Below are 26,282 nucleotides of genomic sequence, written 5' to 3' on the forward strand. Positions count from 1 at the left end.
CCTCTCCCTTTTCCTTGAAATGAGAAGTTGCGCCGCCACCTTCCGCATTCCCCCCCCTCCCCCTCATGTATCGGTGTGATCGGTGTGATGATCGGTGTGATGATCGGTGTGATGATCGGTGTGATGATCGGTGTGATGATCGGTGTGATGATCGGTGTGATGATCGGTGATCGGTGTGATGATCGGTGTGATGATCGGTGTGATGATCGGTTCCTCCTCCTCCTCCGCCTCTCCCTTTTCCTTGAAATGAGAAGTTGCGCCGCCACCTTCCGCATTCCCTCCCCTCCCCCTCCCCCCCCATGTATTACTGGAATAGCAGGAAGAGATTTGTCGCCTTTTCTCGCCAGCAGGAAAGTTCAGCTTTAGAGATCCGGCGATAGAAGAGAATCTGAGTTCTCATGGAGGAGAGGAGACCCGAGGCTGAAGTCCCTCTAATGGATCTTTAAATTCCAACAACTTTCCGGGAAGTAATATGTGATCTGATCGAACGCGGAATAATGAAGATCCTGCCACAAATCCAACTCTGTCTCCTGCTTCTCATCACTCTCCTGGAGAAAGCCCAGCAGGTAAGGTGGGGGGTGGGGGGCTTAGCAGGTAAGGTGGGGGTGGGGGGGACTCAGCAGGTAATGTGGGGGTGGGGGGGACTCAGCCGGTAATGTGGGGGTGGGGGGGAACTCAGTGGGTAATGTGGGGGTGGGGGGGGCTCAGCCGGTAATGTAGGGGTGGGGGGGGGGAAGTCAGCAGGTAATGTGGGGGTGGGGGGGCTTAGCAGGTAAGGTGGGGGTGGGGGGGACTCAGCAGGTAATGTGGGGGTGGGGGGGACTCAGCCGGTAATGTGGGGGTGGGGGGGGCTCAGCCGGTAATGTAGGGGTGGGGGGGGGCCTAGATACGGATCTTCTTACAATGTAATGAGGGTGTTTAGCAGAAAGTAAAAAGGTTCCTCAACCTAAAGGGGGGGGATGGGAATTGGGAAACAGGAAATAAAAAGGTCGGATCCACAGAATTGATATTTTCTTGTTCAATATTTTTTATTTTTAAAGAGATTTTATTGTATAAATAACTGTGCACTGTGCCCAGAGTGGGTACAGTGCATCCGGACAGGCCTCTCTCACCAGCCTGGCAGCCAGAGTGGGTATAGTGCATCCGGACAGGCCTCTCTCACCAGCCTGGCAGCCAGAGTGGGCACAGTGCATCCGGACAGGCCTCTCTCACCAGCCTGGCAGCCAGAGTGGGCACAGTGCATCCGGACAGGCCTCTCTCACCAGCCTGGCAGCCAGAGTGGGCACAGTGCATCCGGACAGGCCTCTCTCACCAGCCTGGCAGCCAGAGTGGGCACAGTGCATCCGGACAGGCCTCTCTCACCAGCCTGGCAGCCAGAGTGGGCACAGTGCATCCAGACAGGCCTCTCTCACCAGCCTGGCAGCCAGAGTGGGTATAGTGCATCCGGACAGGCCTCTCTCACCAGCCTGGCAGCCAGAGTGGGCACAGTGCATCCGGACAGGCCTCTCTCACCAGCCTGGCAGCCAGAGTGGGCACAGTGCATCCGGACAGGCCTCTCTCACCAGCCTGGCAGCCAGAGTGGGCACAGTGCATCCGGACAGGCCTCTCTCACCAGCCTGGCAGCCAGAGTGGGCACAGTGCATCCGGACAGGCCTCTCTCACCAGCCTGGCAGCCAGAGTGGGCACAGTGCATCCGGACAGGCCTCTCTCACCAGCCTGGCAGCCAGAGTGGGCACAGTGCATCCGGACAGGCCTCTCTCACCAGCCTGGCAGCCAGAGTGGGTACAGTGCATCCGGACAGGCCTCTCTCACCAGCCTGGCAGCCAGAGTGGGCACAGTGCATCCGGACAGGCCTCTCTCACCAGCCTGGCAGCCAGAGTGGGCACAGTGCATCCGGACAGGCCTCTCTCACCAGCCTGGCAGCCAGAGTGGGCACAGTGCATCCGGACAGGCCTCTCTCACCAGCCTGGCAGCCAGAGTGGGCACAGTGCATCCGGACAGGCCTCTCTCACCAGCCTGGCAGCCAGAGTGGGCACAGTGCATCCAGACAGGCCTCTCTCACCAGCCTGGCAGCCAGAGTGGGTATAGTGCATCCGGACAGGCCTCTCTCACCAGCCTGGCAGCCAGAGTGGGCACAGTGCATCCGGACAGGCCTCTCTCACCAGCCTGGCAGCCAGAGTGGGCACAGTGCATCCGGACAGGCCTCTCTCACCAGCCTGGCAGCCAGAGTGGGCACAGTGCATCCGGACAGGCCTCTCTCACCAGCCTGGCAGCCAGAGTGGGCACAGTGCATCCGGACAGGCCTCTCTCACCAGCCTGGCAGCCAGAGTGGGCACAGTGCATCCGGACAGGCCTCTCTCACCAGCCTGGCAGCCAGAGTGGGCACAGTGCATCCGGACAGGCCTCTCTCACCAGCCTGGCAGCCAGAGTGGGTACAGTGCATCCGGACAGGCCTCTCTCACCAGCCTGGCAGCCAGAGTGGGCACAGTGCATCCGGACAGACCTCTCTCACCAGCCTGGCAGCCAGAGTGGGTACAGTGCATCCGGACAGGCCTCTCTCACCAGCCTGGCAGCCAGAGTGGAGTCTCTGCCACGGACCCTCCTGAAGATTGGAGACAATTTCGGTCCAGAATCCCTCTTGACTGGATTCAGCGCCCGGTTCTCCTTCACAAAGCTTCTGGTTGGATCAGTAACTGATAGGCGACCCGCGTCCAGCCTCTCAGAACCAAAGTGTCCTCCGATGAATGGACCAGCCTCGTACTCGGTATCCCCCGGAGAGGATCCTCATCAGACGGCTTCCTCCTATTGGACGGACAGCCGAGGACCATCTGGCAAGTTAGGGACCCAGTCGACTCACTGGATCCACCAGATAGATGAATGTGCTCCAGACCAACGCCGTCCCGGAGCCAGGAACACACACCCCAGCCATGAGGGCCACAGACGGGGGTGGTGTAACGACTGCCCAGCTCACAGCGACCCCGAACCAATGGCGTCAGCCCTTTGAATACCCCTCCCCAGCATGCACAGCGAGGCGACCAACCCTCCTGATAGGCTGCTGGGAGGAGATATTCAACTTGACCCTACTGCAACCACCTGTCGGGCCTGGGGCAGAACTCACTCCCCAGACAAGGACAGTATGCACAAACAGTACAGCCAAAGCTGGAGCAGAAATTCAGAGCCAACTACCTCTCTGAACTCCCCTAAATTTACAATAGCACCGCCTCTGAAAACAGCCAGGCGCTACAAGAGAGGAAAGAGAAGGCAGGGGGGTGCTCAGGCCACAGACATGACCCCCAATAGTGAGGAGACCACAATCACCAAGGACAGCGCAATCACAGCCAGGTGCTAAAAATCGATCCCCCAAGGCTGCCGGTGATATTGGGGCCCCTGGATTATAAAACACAAAAACAAACCTGGCGCTGGATTCAGATATTGAAGGGTCACCGGGGGGGGGGGTCACCGGGGGGGGGGGTCACTGGGGGGGTCACCGGGTACACTCGCTCCGGTTCCCCAGGAACAGGGAATGGACCCGGAGTTGAGAATCTGCAAACAAGCCAATGAGAGCGCCAAACAAACATCGAAGAGTCCAAAGTTCGGCCCTCAAAATGTGTTGGGTTTTTCTGCCAAGAATGAATTTTATCATTGAACTCTTGGATATTTGAGGCTCTCGTTGGATTGGATGGATGAGGCTCTCGTTGGATTGGATGGATGAGGCTCTAGTTGGATTGGATATTTGAGGCTCTCGTTGGATTGGATGGATGAGGCTCTCGTTGGATTGGATGTTTGAGGCTCTTGTTGGATTAGATGTTTGAGGCTCTCGTTGGATTGGATGTTTGAGGCTCTCGTTGGATTGGATGGATGAGACTCTCGTTGGATTGGATGTTTGAGGCTCTCGTTGGATTGGATATTTGAGGCTCTCGTTGGATTGGATGGATGAGGCTCTCGTTGGATTGGATGGATGAGGCTCTAGTTGGATTGGATATTTGAGGCTCTCGTTGGATTGGATGGATGAGGCTCTTGTTGGATTGGATGTTTGAGGCTCTTGTTGGATTGGATGTTTGAGGCTCTCGTTGGATTGGATGTTTGAGGCTCTCGTTGGATTGGATGGATGAGGCTCTCGTTGGATTGGATGGATGAGGCTCTCGTTGGATTGGATAGACGAGGCTCTCGTTGGATTGGATGTTTGAGGCTCTCGTTGGATTGGATGGATGAGGCTCTCATTGGATTGGATGGATGAGGCTCTCGTTGGATTGGATAGACGAGGCTCTCGTTGGATTGGATGTTTGAGGCTCTCGTTGGATCGGATGTTTGAGGCTCTCGTTGGATTGGATGGATAAGGCTCTCGTTGGATTGGATGGATGAGGCTCTCGTTGGATTGGATAGACGAGGCTCTCGTTGGATTGGATGTTTGAGGCTCTCGTTGGATTGGATGTTTGAGGCTCTCGTTGGATCAGATGTTTGAGGCTCTCGTTGGATTGGATGTTTGAGGCTCTCGTTGGACTGGATGGATGAGGCTCTCGTTGGATTGGATGGATGAGGCTCTCATTGGATTGGATAGACGAGGCTCTCGTTGGATTGGATGTTTGAGGCTCTCATTGGATTGGATGTTTGAGGCTCTCATTGGATTGGATGTTTGAGACTCTCGTTGGATTGGATGTGTAATGGAACTATGCATGCTGCCTGGACATCGATAACCATCCTGCAGTGAGGACTACAAGGAACTGCATGACTTGTTACAATTGGATTTACCACATTGTATTCTGAGCTCAAAGGGTTAATTATAGAAGGGACTCTTCCACTGCTGAATGCTAATATTCCCTTTGCATAGCTAATGGACTCTCCTTTGTGTAGTTACAGCCTCCTGTCAGGTGTATGCCGAGGGGATTATGTGTGAGTGTGTAATTGTTTTAAAGGTTAATTGAATTCTATTGTCTGAGCAGGTCATGTTAAATGTAAGATTGGAGCCAAACGGTCTAGAGAGTGAGTGGCTCAAGGGAATGTCATTATTTCAAAGTATCTGTATTGAAGCCCCCCTGTGTGAGGGGGGGGGGCGGAGAGTGTCATTGTTCCTGTAACCGTGTAACCACATATAAGCGAGGTGAAATGTACCATTAAAATCAGTCTGCTTGACCCTTCAAATGTAGCCTCGTCTCGTTCTTTTAAGGGCGTTCGATGGGATATACTGGCGGTACTTGCATATCATAACTTGTCAGGGAAAGGGACTTCTCCAACGGCTGATACCCTCTCACTATCAGTGGGTAGCCGTTACAGGATGTTTGAGGCTCTCGTTGGATTGGATGTTTGAGGCTCTCGTTGGATTGGATGGATGAGGCTCTAGTTGGATTGGATGTTTGAGGCTCTTGTTGGATTGGATGGATGAGGCTCTCGTTTGATTGGATGTTTGAGGCTCTCGTTGGATTGGATGGATGAGGCTCTAGTTGGATTGGATGTTTGAGGCTCTCGTTGGATTGGACGTTTGAGGCTCTCGTTGGATTGGATGGATGAGGCTCTCGTTGGATTGGATGGATGAGGCTCTAGTTGGATTGGATGTTTGAGGCTCTTGTTGGATTGGATGGATGAGGCTCTCGTTTGATTGGATGTTTGAGGCTCTCGTTGGATTGGATGGATGAGGCTCTCGTTGGATTGGATGTTTGAGGCTCTCGTTGGATTGGATGTTTGAGGCTCTCGTTGGATTGGATGGATGAGGCTCTCGTTGGATTGGATGGATGAGGCTCTCGTTGGATTGGATGTTTGAGGCTCTTGTTGGATTGGATGTTTGAGGCTCTCGTTGGATTGGATGGATGAGGCTCTCGTTGGATTGGATGGATGAGGCTCTCGTTGGATTGGATGGATGAGGCTCTCGTTGGATTGGATGGATGAGGCTCTCGTTGGATTGGATGTTTGAGGCTCTTGTTGGATTAGATGTTTGAGGCTCTCGTTGGATTGGATGTTTGAGGCTCTCGTTGGATTGGATGGATGAGGCTCTCGTTGGATTGGATGTTTGAGGCTCTCGTTGGATTGGATGTTTGAGGCTCTCGTTGGATTGGATGGATGAGGCTCTCGTTGGATTGGATGTTTGAGGCTCTCGTTGGATTGGATGTTTGAGGCTCTCGTTGGATTGGATGGATGAGGCTCTCGTTGGATTGGATGTTTGTGGCTCTCGTTGGATTGGATGTTTGTGGCTCTCGTTGGATTGGATGGATGAGGCTCTCGTTGGATTGGATGTTTGTGGCTCTCGTTGGATTGGATGGATGAGGCTCTCGTTGGATTGGATGTTTGAGGCTCTCGTTGGATCGGATGTTTGAGGCTCTCGTTGGATTGGATGGATGAGGCTCTCGTTGGATTGGATGTTTGAGGCTCTCGTTGGATTGGATGGATGAGGCTCTCGTTGGATTGGATGTTTGTGGCTCTCGTTGGATTGGATGGATGAGGCTCTCGTTGGATTGGATGTTTGTGGCTCTCGTTGGATTGGATGGATGAGGCTCTCGTTGGATTGGATGGATGAGGCTCTCGTTGGATTGGATGGATGAGGCTCTCGTTGGATTGGATGTTTGAGGCTCTCGTTGGATTGGATGGATGAGGCTCTCGTTGGATTGGATATTTGAGGCTCTTGTTGGATTGGATGGATGAGGCTCTTGTTGGATTGGATGTTTGAGGCTCTCGTTGGATTGGATGGATGAGGCTCTCGTTGGATTGGATATTTGAGGCTCTTGTTGGATTGGATGGATGAGGCTCTCGTTGGATTGGATGTTTGAGGCTCTCGTTGGATTGGATGGATGAGGCTCTCGTTGGATTGGATGTTTGAGGCTCTCGTTGGATTGGATGTTTGAGGCTCTCGTTGGATTGGATGGATGAGGCTCTCGTTGGATTGGATATTTGAGGCTCTTGTTGGATTGGATGGATGAGGCTCTCGTTGGATTGGATGTTTGAGGCTCTCGTTGGATTGGATGGATGAGGCTCTTGTTGGATTGGATGTTTGAGGCTCTCGTTGGATTGGATGTTTGAGGCTCTCGTTGGATTGGATGTTTGAGGCTCTTGTTGGATTAGATGTTTGAGGCTCTCGTTGGATTGGATGTTTGAGGCTCTCGTTGGATTGGATGGATGAGACTCTCGTTGGATTGGATGTTTGAGGCTCTCGTTGGATTGGATATTTGAGGCTCTCGTTGGATTGGATGGATGAGGCTCTCGTTGGATTGGATGGATGAGGCTCTAGTTGGATTGGATATTTGAGGCTCTCGTTGGATTGGATGGATGAGGCTCTTGTTGGATTGGATGTTTGAGGCTCTTGTTGGATTGGATGTTTGAGGCTCTCGTTGGATTGGATGTTTGAGGCTCTCGTTGGATTGGATGGATGAGGCTCTCGTTGGATTGGATGGATGAGGCTCTCGTTGGATTGGATAGACGAGGCTCTCGTTGGATTGGATGTTTGAGGCTCTCGTTGGATTGGATGGATGAGGCTCTCATTGGATTGGATGGATGAGGCTCTCGTTGGATTGGATAGACGAGGCTCTCGTTGGATTGGATGTTTGAGGCTCTCGTTGGATCGGATGTTTGAGGCTCTCGTTGGATTGGATGGATAAGGCTCTCGTTGGATTGGATGGATGAGGCTCTCGTTGGATTGGATAGACGAGGCTCTCGTTGGATTGGATGTTTGAGGCTCTCGTTGGATTGGATGTTTGAGGCTCTCGTTGGATCAGATGTTTGAGGCTCTCGTTGGATTGGATGTTTGAGGCTCTCGTTGGATTGGATGGATGAGGCTCTCGTTGGATTGGATGTTTGAGGCTCTCATTGGATTGGATAGACGAGGCTCTCGTTGGATTGGATGTTTGAGGCTCTCATTGGATTGGATGTTTGAGGCTCTCATTGGATTGGATGTTTGAGACTCTCGTTGGATTGGATGTGTAATGGAACTATGCATGCTGCCTGGACATCGATAACCATCCTGCAGTGAGGACTACAAGGAACTGCATGACTTGTTACAATTGGATTTACCACATTGTATTCTGAGCTCAAAGGGTTAATTATAGAAGGGACTCTTCCACTGCTGAATGCTAATATTCCCTTTGCATAGCTAATGGACTCTCCTTTGTGTAGTTACAGCCTCCTGTCAGGTGTATGCCGAGGGGATTATGTGTGAGTGTGTAATTGTTTTAAAGGTTAATTGAATTCTATTGTCTGAGCAGGTCATGTTAAATGTAAGATTGGAGCCAAACGGTCTAGAGAGTGAGTGGCTCAAGGGAATGTCATTATTTCAAAGTATCTGTATTGAAGCCCCCCTGTGTGAGGGGGGGGGGCGGAGAGTGTCATTGTTCCTGTAACCGTGTAACCACATATAAGCGAGGTGAAATGTACCATTAAAATCAGTCTGCTTGACCCTTCAAATGTAGCCTCGTCTCGTTCTTTTAAGGGCGTTCGATGGGATATACTGGCGGTACTTGCATATCATAACTTGTCAGGGAAAGGGACTTCTCCAACGGATGATACCCTCTCACTATCAGTGGGTAGCCGTTACAGGATGTTTGAGGCTCTCGTTGGATTGGATGTTTGAGGCTCTCGTTGGATTGGATGGATGAGGCTCTAGTTGGATTGGATGTTTGAGGCTCTTGTTGGATTGGATGGATGAGGCTCTCGTTTGATTGGATGTTTGAGGCTCTCGTTGGATTGGATGGATGAGGCTCTAGTTGGATTGGATGTTTGAGGCTCTCGTTGGATTGGACGTTTGAGGCTCTCGTTGGATTGGATGGATGAGGCTCTCGTTGGATTGGATGGATGAGGCTCTAGTTGGATTGGATGTTTGAGGCTCTTGTTGGATTGGATGGATGAGGCTCTCGTTGGATTGGATGTTTGAGGCTCTCGTTGGATTGGATGGATGAGGCTCTCGTTGGATTGGATGTTTGAGGCTCTCGTTGGATTGGATGTTTGAGGCTCTCGTTGGATTGGATGGATGAGGCTCTCGTTGGATTGGATGGATGAGGCTCTCGTTGGATTGGATGTTTGAGGCTCTTGTTGGATTGGATGTTTGAGGCTCTCGTTGGATTGGATGGATGAGGCTCTCGTTGGATTGGATGGATGAGGCTCTCGTTGGATTGGATGGATGAGGCTCTCGTTGGATTGGATGGATGAGGCTCTCGTTGGATTGGATGTTTGAGGCTCTTGTTGGATTAGATGTTTGAGGCTCTCGTTGGATTGGATGTTTGAGGCTCTCGTTGGATTGGATGGATGAGGCTCTCGTTGGATTGGATGTTTGAGGCTCTCGTTGGATTGGATGTTTGAGGCTCTCGTTGGATTGGATGGATGAGGCTCTCGTTGGATTGGATGTTTGAGGCTCTCGTTGGATTGGATGTTTGAGGCTCTCGTTGGATTGGATGGATGAGGCTCTCGTTGGATTGGATGTTTGTGGCTCTCGTTGGATTGGATGTTTGTGGCTCTCGTTGGATTGGATGGATGAGGCTCTCGTTGGATTGGATGTTTGTGGCTCTCGTTGGATTGGATGGATGAGGCTCTCGTTGGATTGGATGTTTGAGGCTCTCGTTGGATTGGATGTTTGAGGCTCTCGTTGGATTGGATGGATGAGGCTCTCGTTGGATTGGATGTTTGAGGCTCTCGTTGGATTGGATGGATGAGGCTCTCGTTGGATTGGATGTTTGTGGCTCTCGTTGGATTGGATGGATGAGGCTCTCGTTGGATTGGATGTTTGTGGCTCTCGTTGGATTGGATGGATGAGGCTCTCGTTGGATTGGATGGATGAGGCTCTCGTTGGATTGGATGGATGAGGCTCTCGTTGGATTGGATGTTTGAGGCTCTCGTTGGATTGGATGGATGAGGCTCTCGTTGGATTGGATATTTGAGGCTCTTGTTGGATTGGATGGATGAGGCTCTCGTTGGATTGGATGTTTGAGGCTCTCGTTGGATTGGATGGATGAGGCTCTCGTTGGATTGGATATTTGAGGCTCTTGTTGGATTGGATGGATGAGGCTCTCGTTGGATTGGATGTTTGAGGCTCTCGTTGGATTGGATGGATGAGGCTCTCGTTGGATTGGATGTTTGAGGCTCTCGTTGGATTGGATGTTTGAGGCTCTCGTTGGATTGGATGGATGAGGCTCTCGTTGGATTGGATATTTGAGGCTCTTGTTGGATTGGATGGATGAGGCTCTCGTTGGATTGGATGTTTGAGGCTCTCGTTGGATTGGATGGATGAGGCTCTTGTTGGATTGGATGTTTGAGGCTCTCGTTGGATTGGATGTTTGAGGCTCTCGTTGGATTGGATGGATGAGGCTCTCGTTGGATTGGATGGATGAGGCTCTCGTTGGATTGGATGTTTGAGGCTCTCGTTGGATTGGATGGATGAGGCTCTCGTTGGATTGGATGTTTGAGGCTCTCGTTGGATTGGATGGATGAGGCTCTCGTTGGATTGGATGTTTGAGGCTCTCGTTGGATTGGATGGATGAGGCTCTCGTTGGATTGGATGGATGAGGCTCTCGTTGGATTGGATGTTTGAGGCTCTCGTTGGATTGGATGGATGAGGCTCTCGTTGGATTGGATATTTGAGGCTCTTGTTGGATTGGATGGATGAGGCTCTCGTTGGATTGGATGTTTGAGGCTCTCGTTGGATTGGATGGATGAGGCTCTCGTTGGATTGGATGTTTGAGGCTCTCGTTGGATTGGATGTTTGAGGCTCTCGTTGGATTGGATGGATGAGGCTCTCGTTGGATTGGATGGATGAGGCTCTCGTTGGATTGGATGGATGAGGCTCTCGTTGGATTGGATGGATGAGGCTCTCGTTGGATTGGATGGATGAGGCTCTCGTTGGATTGGATGTTTGTGGCTCTCGTTGGATTGGATGTTTGTGGCTCTCGTTGGATTGGATGTTTGTGGCTCTCGTTGGATTGGATGGATGAGGCTCTCGTTGGATTGGATGGATGAGGTACGAGGAATGACATTGTTGGATTGTTTCTAAAGATTTTCCATGCAGTCCTTCTCTTATTGCTTCAATGTGTTTGATGGCTTACAGGCATGGAACAAGCATGCAGCCAGTGAAGACCTCTAGAGATGAGAGCAGTTGCTTGCTATTGTCATGTTTGGGAATCTACTCAGGGAAAGAACCTCTGGAGAGGATGGAATACCTTTGTTGTCCCCTATGAGGGTTCCTGTGCTCCTCTCTCTATGGGTCCCCCCTGAAGACTTGAGAAGAACATTGGGTCGTGTTTAGGGCCTTGTCATTGGGTGAAGGTGATCACATGGGGCTAACGTGTCCAACTGTCCTTTGGTGTCTATAAACATGATCTACATCAGTTGTCGGACATTCACATACAATGTGCCACCACTAGGTGGGGTCACTGAGCAGGAACATGGTGCCGTCATCTGATTGGATGCAGCCGCTGTTCTGTCATTAATGTTCAATAATCAACTTTTGTCAAGCTGGATTCAGCCAATCCACCTCATGGTCTTATCACTGAAAGTTTTATTGCTTTACTTGTGGCGCTGCCCTCTGACACTCAGCGTCCCTCCTCCCTGCTGTCCATTCACAGAAGCCCTTGTCATTTGTGAACGGGTATATATAACACAAAGCCCTCTGTGATTGGCCAGGGGGAGGGGGGTGCAGCTGCTGGAAGTGAGAGTGCTTTAAGGGCTCAATGACACTTCAAGATGCTTTTATGGTGTGTTTTTGATGCTTCGGTGATGCTCTTTTGAAGCTTTGTTGAAGCTTGGTAGATTCCCGGCGTGTGTATGGATATCTCATACCTGCAATTCCTCCCAATCAAAGCGAAGCTAAATTAAAGCCTCTCAAATGCTGCAGGTGCTTCAAGCGAGCTTTGCCATAGACTTCTATGGAGGCTTTGAAGATGCATTAAAGTGCCACTAAAGCGACATGGAGGATCATTTTTGTGGTGAAGCAAAGAAAACACAAGGTGCAGACAGGACTGTGAGGTAACCATTGTATTTAGTGACAGCGGCTTTGCCTGGCGTTCAGAGTGGAAACGAGCCCTTAGTATAACGATCGCTTTGCTCCCGATCACCTGTAAATTAAAGAGATGACCCCACAGGGTGGCAAATTCCTCATTAGAGTAACCCTTAACGTTCTCCAAAGCAGCTGAATTCCTGGAGTTCAGATTTTATTACTCTTTTATTTGCCAAGGTTTTTGTCATTCTAAGCAAGTCTCGTGATTCAAACAACCCTACCAGAGAGTGCAGCCAGGCCCTTGGCACACCGCAGGATTACTGACTGTGAATGAATGGCAGCACACCCATGAGAATTTATCTTTTGCTTACACTTGTCAGGATATTCACTTTAGCGCATTCAGCGGGACCCGATTGGTTCTGTAGCGCTAACCCCGAAGGAGTGACTTGGTAATTTGGGTTCTCTGTTCTGCGGCTCCAAGAACACCGCCAGCCCCTCTGACACACCTGGTATGGGTTAGAATGGTGATATGAGGAGAAATGAAGACACAGAATGGAGGCGCAGTCCAGTAGACCGTATAATCGCCATGCCAAGGCTTGGAGTTCTGTACCGATAGGCTGGAATTATCCAACGAATCAGCAATAAATAGTCATATAAGGGTTACCACAATGTGAAGTCTAGGAGGATGGCTGGGATTGGGTGCTCTGTGCCCTGAGAAGTACCTCTTAGCATAAGGGCGAAGGTCTCTGTGTAGCAACTGTACAGGGACAGGCTTTAGTCCTAACTCTTGAGCCGGCTAGCATTGGGGCCCAGTTGTACCATTGTTATGCATGCAGGCAGCAATAAGGCTACTAGATGGTTGTGTTTATCAGTTCCTAAAGGGCCCAGTCTCTCTTTCTCTAGCAGCAGATAGAATATTCCAACAGCAGCAGCCCAGCGATAATGCAGCTCTGGTCACACAGCGATTACTGTCTGCACCCAGGTGACTCTCCAGGTCCTGCTCAGGCCTCCGTTATGAAGCAATGTTGGTGCACATGGGACGGCCATTCTCTGGGAAGCTGTGTCCTCAGAACATGCCGCTCCTACCCCTCCCCCTGGCAATCTCCCTCTGGGAAATGTAGTTAAGAAGCTCCCAATTACAGTCTGTCCTCTGGACTACAGTTCCCACAGTGCAGTGCTGCCTGACACCATCTATTGAACTCTTCCTGCTCAGTGGCTCCCTCCTCTGGCTGATCGAGCTGTTAACCAGTTCAGCACTGCAGGGCAGCAGATACAGAGAGCAGCTGCAGCCAGTGTCTCTCTCACACTCCATTCTTAACCAATCACATGGCTATGTTTCGTACAGCTGAGCCTCTATCTTCTGGTCTGGGTGCTCCACAGAAGATCACGGGAGGTTCAGGTCAGGACAAATTCCGCCATTTATATTCTCTGCATGACTTCGTAACCAACACATAACCGGATTATCTTCTAAACATATTTTCCCACAGCTCAGCCTGAAGGCCGGGCAGCCGAATAATCTGAAGAGAAATGGCAACGCTCCAATCAAATCATACAAAGCTATTTAACCCCTCGCCTTCTGGAAGTTTTACCAGGCCATTATCTGCGATACGGCACTGCGCCGCTTTCACTGACAATTGCGTGGTCGTGCGACGCTGTACATAAAGAAATCTTTTGGTGTCCAGTGTAATACTGTAGTAGCGCTACTCTCAAACCCCCGTGTGAAAGACCTCTATATGTAGTACATATAGGAAACAATAATGGTGCAGGTCGTTGATCAGAATATTCCTTAACCAGTGCTCCTTTCACCAGGGGGTAGTCACCACCGTGGGGGGGTAGTCACCTCCGTGGGGGGGGGGATCACCACCGTGGGGGGGTAGTCACCTCCGTGGGGGGGTAGTCACCTCCGTGGGGGGGTAGTCACCACCGTGGGGGGGTAGTCACCACCGTGGGGGGGTAGTCACCTCCGTGGGGGGGTAGTCACCACCGTGGGGGGGTAGTCACCTCCGTGGGGGGGTAGTCACTTCCGTGGGGGGGTAGTCACTACCGTGGGGGGGTGGTCACCTCCGTGGGGGGGTGGTCACCACCGTGGGGCGGGTAGTCACCACCGTGGGGGGGTAGTCACCACCGTGGGGGGGGTAGTCACCACCGTGGGGGGGTAGTCACCTCCGTGGGGGGGGGGTAGTCACCACCATGGGGGGGGTAGTCACCACCATGGGGGGGTAGTCACCTCCGTGGGGGGGTAGTCACCACCGTGGGGGCGGTAGTCACCTCCGTGGGGCGGTAGTCACCACCGTGGGGGGGTAGTCACCTCCGTGGGGGGGTAGTCACCACCGTGGGGGGGGTAGTCACCTCCGTGGGGGGGGTAGTCACCTCCGTGGGGGGGTAGTCACCACCGTGGGGGGGGTAGTCACCACCGTGGGGGGGGGGCACTCACCAAAAAGTTAAATCAGCATGGAACAATCATCTGCATCTGCCCTGAATGTTGCACTCTCCACCACTTGTTCACCGCAATCCCATATAAGGTTCATTTAGTGCAGTACCGTTTAAAAAGTTTATTACAAACCCCACAGGTACCCCTTATACAAATATGCGTACCCCAAGAAAAAAGATCTCAAGCATGTATTGTGTTACTTGTGCCTGTGTTTGCTCCGGTCACCATGACAATGAAGTCGCTCTGTTACCAGTATTCCTGCAGACTTCCTTGTTCCTGGTCCTTGGAACACTAACAGTGCTTCTGGTCGTGCGATAGGAGTCACCCTGACGCGTTTCGTCATTGGCTGTCTTCGTCTGAGGGCGTGACTCAACCTATCCACGGCCTGTTATATATGCCCGCACGTATCTCTCCTCCCACTCATTGGCTGGCGCCAGTTACACTCGCGTCATTCTGGCGCAGGCGCACTCGGGACCTTTGAGGATCTTGCCATATTATGGTCAGAAGTGAGCGGAGTTGTTCACGCACAGCCGCACTGATCCCATTGAAGATCATGCCAGACTGAGGGCGGAGCACACATCTATTACTCGTACGATCTCAGTGTCAGCAGCGCATAATGATTTACTACGGGTGAGCACTTACCACACACTAAGTTTTCATACCCCAGTACATGAAAAAAAGTACATTATATTAAACTCACATTAAAATAAATCCTATGTACACATAAATATACGATGAACGTAATGGATAGTCCATGATTATAGTTATGTATGTACACCCTACACCTGCATTATATAATTTGTGGGTAGGGCGATACTAGCCCTTCTTCTGGTGGGATTTGATCGCCTCTGCGGTTTTTATTTTTTGCTCTATAAACAAAAAAAAGACAGACAATTAAAAAAAGACGATATTTCTTACTTTCTGCTATAAAACATCCAATGAATTAAAAACATTGAATTTCTTCATGCGTTTAGGAGAATCTGTATTCTGCTACATGTTTTTCATAAAAATAAATCCCAATAAGTTTATATTGATTGTTTTCCGCAAAAGTTATCGTGTCTACAAATACCACCAAAAGAAATCTCTATTTGTGGGGAAAAAAATGATAGAAATGCCATTTGGGTACAATGTTGCATGATCGTGCAAATGTCGGTTAAAGTAGGGCAGTGCTGAATAGCAAAGAATGGCCTGATCATAAAGGGGGGAAAACACTCTGGAGCTGAAGTGGTTAAAATATAAGTGAACCCCCCACTTTGTAAAACAACCCAATCAGGTTAAAATAGAATAGGTGGTGGAATCCCTTTAACAGGAAGAAGCCCCCCTCGCTGTTCCAAAGCTCGGACTATTTATATGCCTCTCCAGCCACCTACTGGGCACCCTTCCCCAGGGATTGGCTGAAGCACAATAATAAAGTAAGGTTGCCCATTTGCTTTGCTTAACCTCCTATGTTACAAAGCCTCTAGAAAACAGAGGAGAGAAATCAAACCTGTAGAGCCTGTGAGATCCAGAACAGCCCAAAGAAATCAATAGCTGCTTTAATGATTATAGATGAGTCAAGGCGGGAGTCTGAGCTGGTTTTAGTGCCAGGGGGTGTCTGAGCTGGTTTGGGTGCCAGGCGGGAGTTGGAGCTGGTTTTAGTGCCAGGGGGTGTCTGAGCTGGTTTTGGTGCCAGGGGGTGTCTGAGCTGGTTTTGGTGCCAGGCGGGAGTCTGAGCTGGTTTTGGTGCCAGGGGGTGTCTGAGCTGGTTTTGGTGCCAGGGGGGAGTCTGAGCTGGTTTGGGTGCCAGGTGGGAGTCTGAGCTGGTTTGGGTGCCAGGCGGGAGTCTGAGCTGGTTTGGGTGCCAGGCGGGAGTCCGAGTTGGTTTTGGTGCCAGGGTGGAGTCTGAGCTGGTTTTGGTGCCAGGGGGGGGTCTGAGCTGGTTTTGGTGCCAGGGGGGAGTCTGACCTGGTTTTGGTGCCAGGGGGGAGTCTGAGCTGGTTTTGGTGCCAGGGGGTGTCTGAGCTGGTTTTGGTGCCAGGGGGGGGGTCTGAGCTGGTTTTGGTGCCAGGCGGGAGTCTGAGCTGGTTTTGGTGCAAGAGGGGAGTCTGAGCTGGTTTTGGTGCCAGGGGGGAGTCTGAGCTGGTTTTGGTGCCAGGGGGGAGTCCGAGTTAGTTTTGGTGCCAGGGTGGAGTCTGAGCTGGTTTGGGTGCCAGGGGGGGAGTCTCAGCTGGTTTTGGTGCCAGGGGGTGTCTGAGCTGGTTTTGGTGCCAGGGGGGTGTCTGAGCTGGTTTTGGTGCCAGGCGGGAGTCTGAGCTGGTTTTGGTGCCAGGCGGGAGTCTGAGCTGGTTTTGGTGCCAGGCGGGAGTCTGAGCTGGTTTTGGTGCCAGGGGGGAGTCTGAGCTGGTTTGAGTGCCAGGCGGGAGTTGGAGCTGGTTTTAGTGCCAGGGGGTGTCTGAGCTGGTTTTAGTGCCAGGGGGTGTCTGAGCTGGTTTTGGTGCCAGGCGGGAGTCTGAGCTGGTTTTGGTGCCAGGCGGGAGTCTGAGCTGGTTTTAGTGCCAGGGGGGAGTCCGAGTTAGTTTTGGTGCCAGGGTGGATTCTGAGCTGGTTTTGGTGCCAGGGGGGGGGGGTCTGAGCTGGTTTTGGTGCCAGGGGGGAGTCTGAGCTGGTTTTGGTGCCAGGGGGGAGTCTGAGCTGGTTTTGGTGCCAGGGGGTGTCTGAGCTGGTTTTGGTGCCAGGCGGGAGTCTGAGCTGGTTTTGGTGCCAGGGGGTGTCTGAGCTGGTTTTGGTGCCAGGGGGGAGTCTGAGCTGGTTTTGGTGCCAGGGGGGAGTCTGAGCTGGTTTTGGTGCCAGGGGGTGTCTGAGCTGGTTTTGGTGCCAGGCGGGAGTCTGAGCTGGTTTTGGTGCCAGGCGGGAGTCTGAGCTGGTTTTGGTGCCAGGGGGGAGTCTGAGCTGGTTTTGGTGCCAGGGGGGTGTCTGAGCTGGTTTTGGTGCCAGGCGGGAGTCTGAGCTGGTTTTGGTGCCAGGCGGGAGTCTGAGCTGGTTTTGGTGCCAGGGGGGAGTCTGAGCTGGTTTTGGTGCCAGGGGGGAGTCCGAGTTAGTTTTGGTGCCAGGGTGGAGTCTGAGCTGGTTTTGGTGCCAGGGGGGGGGTCTGAGCTGGTTTTGGTGCCAGGCGGGAGTCTGAGCTGGTTTTGGTGCCAGGGGGGAGTCTGAGCTGGTTTTGGTGCCAGGGGGGAGTCCGAGTTAGTTTTGGTGCCAGGGTGGAGTCTGAGCTGGTTTTGGTGCCAGGGGGGGGGTCTGAGCTGGTTTTGGTGCCAGGGGGGAGTCTGAGCTGGTTTTGGTGCCAGGGGGGAGTCCGAGTTAGTTTTGGTGCCAGGGTGGATTCTGAGCTGGTTTTGGTGCCAGGGGGGGGGGGGTCTGAGCTGGTTTTGGTGCCAGGGGGGAGTCTGAGCTGGTTTTGGTGCCAGGGGGGAGTCTGAGCTGGTTTTGGTGCCAGGGGGTGTCTGAGCTGGTTTTGGTGCCAGGCGGGAGTCTGAGCTGGTTTTGGTGCAAGGGGGGAGTCTGAGCTGGTTTTGGTGCCAGGGGGGAGTCTGAGTTGGTTTTGGTGCCAGGGGGGAGTCCGAGTTAGTTTTGGTGCCAGGGTGGAGTCTGAGCTGGTTTTGGTGCCAGGAGGGAGTCTGAGCTGGTTTTGGTGCCCAGGATCTCTAAGTTTGGCCGGCTCCTCCATAGACACATAACATTGCAGACGGTTTCCTCAGAACTCAGAGGGATTTTCCTCAGAACTCGGAGTCTCGGAGGGATTTTCCTCAGAACTCGGAGTCTCGGAGGGGTTTTCCTCAGAATGCAGAAACATTTTTCTTGGATTTGTCTGACGTTTTTTTCTGCTGTTGTGCGTCTCTGTAAATTCCCTACAAAGCATCTGTGACAGAACCCACCGTCACTGTGTGTTTTGGAAGGGACTGTGGGCCGGCCTCTTACCCACAGATTATGGCCCAGAAGAGACTGGAGACCTGGGGACAAGCTGGCATTGAGATAATGTAATGCTACATCCCTTCTCCCCATCCCCCCCTCTTGTTGCTGTGTCTAAGGCCCCTTTCACACGGACGGCTGTTTTGCCGCAGCTGAAAGCATGTTTATGTTTTGCTGGAATTCAAGACTCCAGGCACAGCGATTAGCTGCATTTGTACAGTGCTTTTATCTGCGATTGCATTTAGCCGCGGCACGATATTGAACGGGGATCTGACTTGAATCCCTGCCAATACCAAGCACTGTGTTTGGTATGAATCTTGAGGGGGAACTCCACGGCAAATATCAAATAAAAAACCGGCATGGGTTCCCCCTACAGGAGCATACCAGGCCCTTGGGTCTGCTATGGATTTTAAGGAGAACCCCCGTATGCCAAAAAAACAGTGTGGGGTTCCCCCCAAAGTCCATACCAGACCCGTATCCGAGCAGCAGCCCAGCCAGTCAGGAAAGGGGTGGGGACGAGCACCTGTCCCCAAGTTGATGAGGACAGAGCCTCTTCCCGACAACCCTGGCCGTTTTTTTGTCGGGGTCTATGGGAGGGGAGCTTATCGGAATATGGGAGCATCCTTTAATAAGGGGGCCCCCAGATGCTGGCCCCCCACCCTAGGTGAATGAGTATGGGGTACATCGTACCCCTAGCCATTCACCTGGCGGAAAAAAATATATGTAAAAAAACACACTACACAGGGTTTTTAAAGTAATTAGTCAGCTCCGGGGGCCCCCCTCTCTTCTTTAGCTCTTTTACGAGGGAGGGGGCCTGCTTCTTCGATGTCTTCCGCGGGGGGGAGGTCCCGGTCTTCACCGCCGTCTGGTTCTCTTCCGCCAGGGGGGCGCTTTCTTCTTTAGCTCTTTTACAGCGCCCCCCGCTCGGGCTTTTTCGACGTCTTCTGTAACTGGAAAGCCCCAGACCATCCCCCTACCACCACCATGTGTGACTGTTGGGATGATGTTCTTGTTATGAAATGCTGTGTTAGTTTTATGTCGGATGTAACGGGACGCTCACCTTCCAAAAAGATACATTTTTGTCTCATCAGTCCATAGAATATTTGCCTAAATGTCTTGGGGATAATCCGGATGTTTTTGGTAAATGTGAGATGAGCCTTTGTGTTCTTTTTGGTCAGCGGTGACCTCAGAACTCTCCCATGGACGCCATGTTTCCCCCGTCTCTTTCTTATTGGTGAATCCTGAACACCGATCTTACCTGAGGGAAGTAAGGCCGGCAGGTCTTTCGATGTTCTTCTGGGTTCTTTTATCACCTCCTGGAGTCCTCGTTGTGCTCTTGGAGTCATTTTTGTAGGCCGGCCTCTCCTGGGAAGGGTCACCACTGTTGCAAGTTATCTCCATTTGTGAATAATTTCTCTCCCCGAGGATCACTGGAGTTCCAAAGCCTGATGCCGCGTACACACGATCATTTTTCAGCATGAAAAAAAACGTTGTTTTTCAAAAACGTCATTTAAAATGATCGTGTGTGGGCTACACATCATTTTTCAAGTTCTGAAAAACGACAAAAAAAAAATTAAAGATCGAACATGCTGCATTTTTTAACGTCGTTTTAAACAATGTCGTTTTTCAGGTTGTAAAAAATGATCGGCTACAGATTGGCATTGCAGGGCTAGGTTTTTTTTGCCTTCCTCTGGATCAACAGGGAGGGATGGTTTAGTCAGTTGGGGACCCACCCGTAATTTTCCCTTCCCATCGTTATTGATTATCTCCGCGATCAACACTTAACCACTATCACCATCCTCGGCATTTCTGCAATTATGGCTAATTTGCAATACTTTGCTAAATACATTTGGGGCCTAAGGTCATCCGCCTCAATATTACCAGCCGTCACCAAAAACGCTCTAAGTAATGAGCAACTGTTAAGAATCGATCGACGATGGACAGTCAAAAATTACACGTCTACATTTCAGCCAAAGCATATGTCATGCGCTTTGCTCAACACAAGATCGGCAGTAAAACACCGACAAGAAATCTATGATTTCATCTTACAATATGACATAGCCAGCTTTCTGTGATGAAGAGGCAGTCTAACAGCCGACTGTAACACCATTCTAGGAGAACTGGTGCCAGAGAATTATCACATTCTAACAGAAAACAGAGTGGGGCAAAGAGGAGGAGGCCTGGCGGGGATCTACAAGGCTCACTTCTCGCTCACTAAACCTGATCTACAGAGTGGGGCAAAGAGGAGGAGGCCTGGCGGTGATCCACAAGACTCACCTCTCGCTCACTAAACCTGATCTACAGAGTGGGGCAAAGAGGAGGAGGCCTGGCGGTGATCTACAAGACTCACCTCTCGATCACTAAACCTGATCTACAGAGTGGGGCAAAGAGGAGGAGGCCTGGCGGTGATCCACAAGGCTCACCTCTCGCTCACTAAACCTGATCTACAGAGTGGGGCAAAGAGGAGGAGGCCTGGCGGTGATCCACAAGGCTCACCTCTCGCTCACTAAACCTGATCTACAGAGTGGGGCAAAGAGGAGGAGGCCTGGCGGTGATCCACAAGACTCACCTCTCGCTCACTAAACCTGATCTACAGAGTGGGGCAAAGAGGAGGAGGCCTGGCGGTGATCCACAAGACTCACCTCTCGCTCACTAAACCTGATCTACAGAGTGGGGCAAAGAGGAGGAGGCCTGGCGGTGATCCACAAGGCTCACTTCTCGCTCACTAAACCTGATCTACAGAGTGGGGCAAAGAGGAGGAGGCCTGGCGGTGATCCACAAGACTCACCTCTCGATCACTAAACCTGATCTACAGAGTGGGGCAAAGAGGAGGAGGCCTGGCGGTGATCCACAAGACTCACTTCTCGCTCACTAAACCTGATCTACAGAGTGGGGCAAAGAGGAGGAGGCCTGGCGGTGATCCACAAGGCTCACTTCTCGCTCACTAAACCTGATCTACAGAGTGGGGCAAAGAGGAGGAGGCCTGGCGGTGATCCACAAGACTCACTTCTCGCTCACTAAACCTGATCTACAGAGTGGGGCAAAGAGGAGGAGGCCTGGCGGTGATCCACAAGGCTCACCTCTCGCTCACTAAACCTGATCTACAGAGTGGGGCAAAGAGGAGGAGGCCTGGCGGTGATCCACAAGACTCACCTCTCCCTCACTAAACCTGATCTACAGAGTGGGGCAAAGAGGAGGAGGCCTGGCGGTGATCCACAAGACTCACCTCTCGCTCACTAAACCTGATCTACAGAGTGGGGCAAAGAGGAGGAGGCCTGGCGGTGATCCACAAGGCTCACCTCTCGCTCACTAAACCTGATCTACAGAGTGGGGCAAAGAGGAGGAGGCCTGGCGGTGATCCACAAGACTCACCTCTCGCTCACTAAACCTGATCTACAGAGTGGGGCAAAGAGGAGGAGGCCTGGCGGTGATCCACAAGACTCACCTCTCCCTCACTAAACCTGATCTACAGAGTGGGGCAAAGAGGAGGAGGCCTGGCGGTGATCCACAAGACTCACCTCTCGCTCACTAAACCTGATCTACAGAGTGGGGCAAAGAGGAGGAGGCCTGGCGGTGATCCACAAGACTCACTTCTCGCTCACTAAACCTGATCTACAGAGTGGGGCAAAGAGGAGGAGGCCTGGCGGTGATCCACAAGACTCACCTCTCGATCACTAAACCTGATCTACAGAGTGGGGCAAAGAGGAGGAGGCCTGGCGGTGATCCACAAGATTCACCTCTCGCTCACTAAACCTGATCTACAGAGTGGGGCAAAGAGGAGGAGGCCTGGCGGGGATCCACAAGACTCACCTCTCGCTCACTAAACCTGATCTACAGAGTGGGGCAAAGAGGAGGAGGCCTGGCGGTGATCCACAAGGCTCACCTCTCGCTCACTAAACCTGATCTACAGAGTGGGGCAAAGAGGAGGAGGCCTGGCGGTGATCCACAAGACTCACCTCTCGATCACTAAACCTGATCTACAGAGTGGGGCAAAGAGGAGGAGGCCTGGCGGTGATCCACAAGATTCACTTCTCGCTCACTAAACCTGATCTACAGAGTGGGGCAAAGAGGAGGAGGCCTGGCGGTGATCCACAAGGCTCACCTCTCGCTCACTAAACCTGATCTACAGAGTGGGGCAAAGAGGAGGAGGCCTGGCGGTGATCCACAAGACTCACCTCTCGATCACTAAACCTGATCTACAGAGTGGGGCAAAGAGGAGGAGGCCTGGCGGTGATCCACAAGACTCACCTCTCGCTCACTAAACCTGATCTACAGAGTGGGGCAAAGAGGAGGAGGCCTGGCGGTGATCCACAAGACTCACCTCTCGCTTACTAAACCTGATCTACAGAGTGGGGCAAAGAGGAGGAGGCCTGGCGGTGATCCACAAGACTCACTTCTCGCTCACTAAACCTGATCTACAGAGTGGGGCAAAGAGGAGGAGGCCTGGCGGTGATCCACAAGACTCACCTCTCACTCACTAAACCTGATCTACAGAGTGGGGCAAAGAGGAGGAGGCCTGGCGGTGATCCACAAGACTCACTTCTCGCTCACTAAACCTGATCTACAGAGTGGGGCAAAGAGGAGGAGGCCTGGCGGTGATCCACAAGGCTCACCTCTCGCTCACTAAACCTGATCTACAGAGTGGGGCAAAGAGGAGGAGGCCTGGCGGTGATCCACAAGACTCACCTCACCTCTCGCTCACTAAACCTGATCTACAGAGTGGGGCAAAGAGGAGGAGGCCTGGCGGTGATCCACAAGACTCACCTCTCCCTCACTAAACCTGATCTACAGAGTCGCGCAAAGAGGAGGAGGCCTGGCGGTGATCCACAAGACTCACCTCTCGCTCACTAAACCTGATCTACAGAGTGGGGCAAAGAGGAGGAGGCCTGGCGGTGATCCACAAGACTCACTTCTCGCTCACTAAACCTGATCTACAGAGTGGGGCAAAGAGGAGGAGGCCTGGCGGTGATCCACAAGACTCACCTCTCGATCACTAAACCTGATCTACAGAGTGGGGCAAAGAGGAGGAGGCCTGGCGGTGATCCACAAGATTCACCTCTCGCTCACTAAACCTGATCTACAGAGTGGGGCAAAGAGGAGGAGGCCTGGCGGGGATCCACAAGACTCACCTCTCGCTCACTAAACCTGATCTACAGAGTGGGGCAAAGAGGAGGAGGCCTGGCGGTGATCCACAAGGCTCACCTCTCGCTCACTAAACCTGATCTACAGAGTGGGGCAAAGAGGAGGAGGCCTGGCGGTGATCCACAAGACTCACCTCTCGATCACTAAACCTGATCTACAGAGTGGGGCAAAGAGGAGGAGGCCTGGCGGTGATCCACAAGACTCACCTCTCGCTCACTAAACCTGATCTACAGAGTGGGGCAAAGAGGAGGAGGCCTGGCGGTGATCCACAAGACTCACCTCTCGCTCACTAAACCTGATCTACAGAGTGGGGCAAAGAGGAGGAGGCCTGGCGGTGATCCACAAGACTCACCTCTCGCTTACTAAACCTGATCTACAGAGTGGGGCAAAGAGGAGGAGGCCTGGCGGTGATCCACAAGACTCACTTCTCGCTCACTAAACCTGATCTACAGAGTGGGGCAAAGAGGAGGAGGCCTGGCGGTGATCCACAAGACTCACCTCTCGCTCACTAAACCTGATCTACAGAGTGGGGCAAAGAGGAGGAGGCCTGGCGGTGATCCACAAGACTCACCTCTCGCTTACTAAACCTGATCTACAGAGTGGGGCAAAGAGGAGGAGGCCTGGCGGTGATCCACAAGACTCACTTCTCGCTCACTAAACCTGATCTACAGAGTGGGGCAAAGAGGAGGAGGCCTGGCGGTGATCCACAAGACTCACCTCTCACTCACTAAACCTGATCTACAGAGTGGGGCAAAGAGGAGGAGGCCTGGCGGTGATCCACAAGACTCACTTCTCGCTCACTAAACCTGATCTACAGAGTGGGGCAAAGAGGAGGAGGCCTGGCGGTGATCCACAAGACTCACTTCTCGCTCACTAAACCTGATCTACAGAGTGGGGCAAAGAGGAGGAGGCCTGGCGGTGATCCACAAGGCTCACCTCTCGCTCACTAAACCTGATCTACAGAGTGGGGCAAAGAGGAGGAGGCCTGGCGGTGATCCACAAGACTCACCTCTCGATCACTAAACCTGATCTACAGAGTGGGGCAAAGAGGAGGAGGCCTGGCGGTGATCCACAAGACTCACCTCTCGCTCACTAAACCTGATCTACAGAGTGGGGCAAAGAGGAGGAGGCCTGGCGGTGATCCACAAGGCTCACTTCTCCCTCACTAAACCTGATCTACAGAGTGGGGCAAAGAGGAGGAGGCCTGGCGGTGATCCACAAGGCTCACTTCTCGCTCACTAAACCTGATCTACAGAGTGGGGCAAAGAGGAGGAGGCCTGGCGGTGATCCACAAGGCTCACCTCTCGCTCACTAAACCTGATCTACAGAGTGGGGCAAAGAGGAGGAGGCCTGGCGGTGATCCACAAGACTCACCTCTCCCTCACTAAACCTGATCTACAGAGTGGGGCAAAGAGGAGGAGGCCTGGCGGTGATCCACAAGACTCACTTCTCGCTCACTAAACCTCATCCACAGAGTGGGGCAAAGAGGAGGAGGCCTGGCGGTGATCCACAAGGCTCACCTCTCGCTCACTAAACCTGATCTACAGAGTGGGGCAAAGAGGAGGAGGCCTGGCGGTGATCCACAAGACTCACCTCTCGCTCACTAAACCTGATCTACAGAGTGGGGCAAAGAGGAGGAGGCCTGGCGGTGATCCACAAGACTCACCTCTCCCTCACTAAACCTGATCTACAGAGTGGGGCAAAGAGGAGGAGGCCTGGCGGTGATCCACAAGACTCACCTCTCGCTCACTAAACCTGATCTACAGAGTGGGGCAAAGAGGAGGAGGCCTGGCGGTGATCCACAAGACTCACTTCTCGCTCACTAAACCTGATCTACAGAGTGGGGCAAAGAGGCGGAGGCCTGGCGGTGATCCACAAGCCTCACCTCTCGATCACTAAACCTGATCTACAGAGTGGGGCAAAGAGGAGGAGGCCTGGCGGTGATCCACAAGATTCACCTCTCGCTCACTAAACCTGATCTACAGAGTGGGGCAAAGAGGAGGAGGCCTGGCGGGGATCCACAAGACTCACCTCTCGCTCACTAAACCTGATCTACAGAGTGGGGCAAAGAGGAGGAGGCCTGGCGGTGATCCACAAGGCTCACCTCTCGCTCACTAAACCTGATCTACAGAGTGGGGCAAAGAGGAGGAGGCCTGGCGGTGATCCACAAGACTCACCTCTCGATCACTAAACCTGATCTACAGAGTGGGGCAAAGAGGAGGAGGCCTGGCGGTGATCCACAAGACTCACCTCTCGCTCACTAAACCTGATCTACAGAGTGGGGCAAAGAGGAGGAGGCCTGGCGGTGATCCACAAGACTCACCTCTCGATCACTAAACCTGATCTACAGAGTGGGGCAAAGAGGAGGAGGCCTGGCGGTGATCCACAAGACTCACCTCTCGCTCACTAAACCTGATCTACAGAGTGGGGCAAAGAGGAGGAGGCCTGGCGGTGATCCACAAGACTCACCTCTCGCTTACTAAACCTGATCTACAGAGTGGGGCAAAGAGGAGGAGGCCTGGCGGTGATCCACAAGACTCACTTCTCGCTCACTAAACCTGATCTACAGAGTGGGGCAAAGAGGAGGAGGCCTGGCGGTGATCCACAAGACTCACCTCTCACTCACTAAACCTGATCTACAGAGTGGGGCAAAGAGGAGGAGGCCTGGCGGTGATCCACAAGACTCACCTCTCGCTCACTAAACCTGATCTACAGAGTGGGGCAAAGAGGAGGAGGCCTGGCGGTGATCCACAAGACTCACCTCTCACTCACTAAACCTGATCTACAGAGTGGGGCAAAGAGGAGGAGGCCTGGCGGTGATCCACAAGGCTCACCTCTCGATCACTAAACCTGATCTACAGAGTG

General features: G+C 52.4%; 1 protein-coding gene across 2 annotated transcripts in view; it reads left to right on the plus strand.

The window, feature by feature from the left end:
- Positions 1-287: 287 nt before the first annotated feature.
- Positions 288-26,282, plus strand: part of LOC120921895 (tumor necrosis factor receptor superfamily member 1B-like) — an 85,232-nt gene continuing 59,237 nt past the window's right edge. The window contains exon 1 of one of the 2 annotated variants that reach the window (XM_040334398.1): positions 288-566. In XM_040334398.1, coding sequence (XP_040190332.1) covers positions 498-566 — 69 coding nt within the window. In that variant the 5' untranslated portion in view covers positions 288-497. The remainder of the gene's footprint in view (positions 567-26,282) is intronic. The other variant, XM_040334396.1, reaches the window with a different exon arrangement.

The sequence above is a fragment of the Rana temporaria genome, assembly GCF_905171775.1.
Source record: "Rana temporaria chromosome 8 unlocalized genomic scaffold, aRanTem1.1 chr8z, whole genome shotgun sequence".
In the NCBI taxonomy this organism is placed as follows: domain Eukaryota; kingdom Metazoa; phylum Chordata; class Amphibia; order Anura; family Ranidae; genus Rana; species Rana temporaria.